The sequence below is a fragment of the Cyclopterus lumpus genome, chromosome 16 (genome assembly GCF_009769545.1).
Source record: "Cyclopterus lumpus isolate fCycLum1 chromosome 16, fCycLum1.pri, whole genome shotgun sequence".
Classification (NCBI taxonomy): domain Eukaryota; kingdom Metazoa; phylum Chordata; class Actinopteri; order Perciformes; family Cyclopteridae; genus Cyclopterus; species Cyclopterus lumpus.
This window is the reverse complement of record NC_046981.1, coordinates 2,552,220-2,557,361: the sequence shown is the minus strand read 5'-3', so window position 1 is coordinate 2,557,361 and position 5,142 is coordinate 2,552,220. Positions and strand designations below refer to the sequence as shown.

General features: G+C 49.0%; 1 protein-coding gene across 1 annotated transcript in view; it reads left to right on the top strand.

Moving 5' to 3' along the window:
• onecutl (one cut domain, family member, like) overlaps window positions 1–4,448 on the top strand; it is an 8,081-nt gene extending 3,633 nt beyond the window's left edge. Inside the window, exon 2 of the mRNA XM_034554199.1 lies at window positions 4,138–4,448. Coding sequence (XP_034410090.1) covers window positions 4,138–4,448 — 311 coding nt within the window. The remainder of the gene's footprint in view (window positions 1–4,137) is intronic.
• Window positions 4,449–5,142: the final 694 nt, after the last annotated feature.

The following is a 5,142-nucleotide window of genomic DNA, read 5'->3' as shown; positions in this document are numbered from 1 at the left end:
ATTACTGCGCTGTATATGAGATGCATCTCTCGCCCCAACCTCGGGCTGTGGAGGAGGCAATCAGGATTTAGTCAGAAGAAGAAGAAGAAGAAGAAGGAGGATAAAGACCACACAGCCGTGCTCCGACACTGAAAGTCAAGGAGTGGTGGGGGTGGTGGTGTGTGGTGGTGTGTGGTGGTGGGGGGAGGGATCAGAGACTATAACTTTAAAGATGATGGCCGAAGCCCTTGACTAAAGGTCCAAATGAATAAGAAAGGTCAACGTGGTTTACGTGTGGGCTGCACCACCCCCACAGTAATGAAAGCCACAGAGCCTCGTCCGCCTCTCGCTGCGTACAGTTCACGGGCGAAGGCTCAAAGGTCAAAGCCGAGGTCGTTTGCATAGCGGGGATTAGCAAACGGGGCCGACGCCTAACAAACACGGTTGTTGTTGTTGGTTTTTTTTCGTTTTTTCTTTTCTTTTTTTGTTGTCTAGCTCTTGCAGCTCCCCCCCCCCCCCCCCCCCCTCCGCTCCGGCGCTGAAGGGGTTAACCAGCCTCTGTGGGTCGAGCAGTCTGAGCTGCACAGATTTAATCAATAATTTCTATCAGCCCCTGGCCCAAGAAATCAGCAGGGGGTGGGCTGGGGGCTGCGGGGTGGGGGGTGTTGAAGGAGGTGTTGTGTGTGTGTGTGTGTGTGGGGGGGGGGGGCTGTTCTAGCTAGGGGTGGGGGGGGGGTGTAGGTTGAGACGCCGGGGGGAGGGAAAGGGCTTTCGATCACGTTTCAGCTACACGAGACAGGGGCATACATCATGATTAGGGGCCGTTCCCACGATCATAAGAAGCCTATAGGGGAATATTTATGTCTCCGGGAGTCGCCCCATAGCGTGGATTTATGGCATGCTAATCGTACGCCTTTTACACATGATTACGGCACAAGGAAGCATTTACTTAATGGTCGTTACGACGGTAAGAAAGGGAGCCGAGGATGGGATGGAGGCGAAGAGGAGGAGGAGGAGCAGAGCGGCAGGACACCCCGACATAAATCCGCGCTACAAGCGAGCTAGCCGGCACTATCATGTCATCCCTTTCATTACTACATGAGCCTGGAGTGCAGCGCTGTGTGCACCGTCCACACCTCCCCCACCTCCCCCACTTCCCCAACCTCCCCAACCTCCCCAACCCCAGAAAATATCGACGGCGGCGAAACGCCCGTGAAAAATGTAGCATTTTGGTGAAAAAAAAGAAGAAGAAATTTCACTTGTAGCGATATTGACGCGCCGCTGACATCTCGGCCCGTTCAGATTTTTTAATGAGACGTGGTTCGATAACTCTCAGAAATGCAAACGAGCCCCCCCCCCCCCCCCCCCCCCCCCAAAAGAAAGAGCTAACGGGCACCTGTAATCTGGAGCGGACGCGCGGCGCATCCCCGAGTGGGAGCGTTTCCCTTCAGATAATGATTTCAGGGGGCGGTGGGGGGCACGGGGAAATCACCGAGGCCCAGATTTATTCATGTCCAGTCGAGTACTTAAGTTTCAGAAAACTCAGCTGGATGTCAGAGCAATCAGAGTCCAACACACACACACACACACACACACACACACACACACACACACTGATGCTGTGGTGATGGCACTCGAGTGGAAAAAGCTCGGCGGTGAGGTCACGCTTATCTCTCAAGCGCTTCGGCTAATGAGAGGAATTTGCCGCTGTGAGTTTTGAGGAGTGAGGAGCCGGCCGTACAGTAAACATCATCCCTCGCTGCGTGAGATGCTTCTCAATGGGAAGATGTGAGCCAATCAATCGATCCAGTCAGCGCTGGTTTTGAGAGAGAGAGGGAGAAGAAAAAGGGCACAGCATCTTCGGTTTATATAATGTTTGTCTGTAGCATGAGGGGCTTCGATTATGTGTGCGTGTGTGTGTGTGTGTGTGTGTGTGTGTGTGTGTGTTTTAAGGTTTGAAATATGGGATTTCTAGGTTATTGCTGCCGGCTTGATTCCCTCATCCAATGAAGTCGTTGTGTTCAATAATAAAAGAACCTGAATAAAGCCGCTGGTTTCAGGCCTTCTTTTTTTTTAAATACATATATATATATATATATATATATATATATATATATATTTTTGTGATTATTTGGGTGGGAAACTGGTTTGATTGATCTCTCCAGAGAAAATGAGACGTTCAAGCAAACATGACTCGTTCTCATGGAGGACACGTTATATATATATCGTGGACATTAAAATCTAATTTAACTATAAATAAAAAAACAGTTTAAATTAGGACGCTAGGTAACGATTTTTTTTTTTTGAATTACGGATTAATCTGCTGATTATTTATGCGATTAATTGATACATAAAAGTCGATAAAATTAGAAAAATGTCCTTCCCTTAAATATCGTGGCAGTCAAAACCAAAATACATTCACTTTAATGGGATACAAAACACATGGGAGGAAATCTCCATATTTCAGAGGCTGAAACCAAATTTTCTGACACTTTTACATGGAAATAAATTGATGATCTTCCCGTCGAAGGACTAATCGATTAGTAGAGTAATCGATTAGTAGAGTAATCGATTAGTCGAGTAGTCGTCGCAGCTCTAGTTTTGACATTGAACACATTGTCCACATATCGCAAAACAGAAAGAAAATACACCTTATGGTTCACTTCCAGGTCCAGCACCGATCTATGGTCCTCACTTTGCGTGTGTGTGTGCGCGCAGACGTGTGTGTGTGTGTGTGTGTGTGTGTGTGTGACACACCGGTGCTTACACTCGTAAACTCATTTGATACCGTCAGCAAAACAGTCGCTCAACCGCACGGCGCTGATTGAAACCTCTTAAAAGCGTGCATTTAGGTAATTGCACCGCCCCCCGGAAAAAATATGTTTTAGTCCACTTAAGGCCTCTAAACACCCCGGGCAATGCCGACTCTGCTTGTTTCCCTCACCCTTGACGTAACACCACCTTTAATAGAAAATAAATGACTTCCCCCCCCGTAGAGTGATTATTACTCACTCACCGCCGCCACATGTAAATGACTTTTATGAGAAACTAATGATGTCGAAGTGTCCACTCAGGGAGAAGGGAAGGAGGGGTGGAGGAAGGAGGGGGGGGAGGGGGGAGGAGGGCGAGTTGCCTCGGTACACAGAGGCCCGAGGTCGGTGTCGCGTTTCCTGTAAACACAGAATGACGGCGTGTTGGAGGTGAAAAGGTTCAGATTCAAAACGCTCGTTTTTGAGCCTCAAAATGGAATCGGAGCTCAACACACACACACACACAAACAAACACACACACACACACACACACACATCGTTTTATTCTTCTCTTTCTAAATTTCAGACCATTGTATAATATTGATTGTATAATCGGACGGGCGTTTGACCCGGACCTTGTTGTTCTGGTGTAAGCGAGACTTAGAATTACCCAGAAGACTCCATCGCCTCCACCGGCGCTTTAAAAAGTTTTCTACTAGTTCGACAACGAGATGATAATTCCCCAGATTCAGAAACACTGAATATTAAAGCGAGGCAGAGTCCGAGAACTCAAATTATTCTTTAATTCGTCGCGCTAATTTGTAAATTCGTGTTTCTTTAGTGTTATTTTTCCTCTGCCGTAAATCGCAGATTGAAACGTGAGAGACGGACCAAATGTTTAACGACCAATAAGCTGCAGAAAATGTCATCATAGTGAAAAAAAAATAAAAAAATAAGTGTCCATTGGGTTCATTGGTGCTTTTTGCCAGATGAGAGCTTTGATTATGAACGGCGTTGTCAGGAGACGACAACGCCACATGTTGCTCTCCGTCTTCAGGCCAGAGATGTGTGAAGAAGAACGCTGTTGAAGAAGAGTGTAATGAAAACCACGCAGAGCTCTGGCCTGAATGAAGTACCCCACCCCCCCCCCACCCCCCACCCCAGCAGCACACTGCAGCTCACTGTTAATACGATGTGAAAGCTTGAACATCTTGATTCCTTTACTGCACAATGAAACAAGTTGCTGATTCAGCGCTTTCCACGAATCAAAGTTGCTTAGCTAATCTGTTTTGTTCTCCACAAATCCACTTTCCCTCAGCTTAATCCATTTGTCCTAGTTAGCCAACCGGGTCTGTTAGCGGACCTTTTATTTATTTATTTTTTTTAAATCTTTCTTTTATCCATCCAGCTTGCAAGCGGAAGGAGCAGGAGCAGAGCAAGCTGGAGCGCAACCAGGGCCCGAAGCGCACCCGGCTGGTGTTCACGGACCTGCAGCGGCGCACCCTGCTGGCCATCTTCAGGGAGAACCACCGCCCCACCAAAGAGCTGCAGATCACCATCTCTCAGCAGCTGGGCCTGGAGCTCTCCACCGTCAGCAACTTCTTCATGAACGCCCGCCGACGCAATGTCAACAAGTGGGTGGACGAGGGCCGCCCGTCCTCCACGGGCTCCTCGGGCTCCAGCGTCTCCTCCTCCGCCGTGTCCTGCAGCACGGCGTGAACGGGGGGGGGGGTAGCAAGGGGGGTGTGGGGTGTGGGGCCACGTAGACTGGTCTAGGCAGAGATCAGCCGTCATGGACGCCCTCCTCGTTGTCGGAAGGGAGCGACGGAGCCGAGCTTGTCGTAGATGATTTTATGAAGATGCTTTTTTTTTTTTTTTTTTGCTTTTTTTCCTCCTTCTACCCCCCCACCCCCCCCCCAAAAAAAAAAAAGTCGATCAATCCCGAGAGGTCCCGCCTGTATAGTCGAGGGGTTGCAGAGAGATGATTCGACTCGAAGAAGAGTCGACGCCCCTCTCGTCGACGCCCCCTCTCGTCCACGCCCCCTCTCGTCCACGCCCCCTCTCGTCCACGCCCCCTCTCGTCCACGCCCCCTCTCGTCCACGCCCCCTCTCGTCACATTATTTTGATGATCTAGATTAGAGATGACGAGGGTGTCAAGAATCAAGGCGGACGGCGTAGTCCGGCGTACCTTCTGATCTATAGTTGTAGAATCGGGAGGTGCCGTTAGCTCACGTGTGGGGAGCTAACGGCACCTCCTCAATCAAAAAGTGTTCTGCATCATCCAAAGACGTTAACCCCCCCCCCCCCCCCACGTGTCCTTATGGTCCTGCTTTTCTTCCTGAAGAATCAAGGTGAATGAGGAAGAAAGGGCCTTTTTAAAAAAAAAATTATTTTATCTTGTTCAAAAACCCC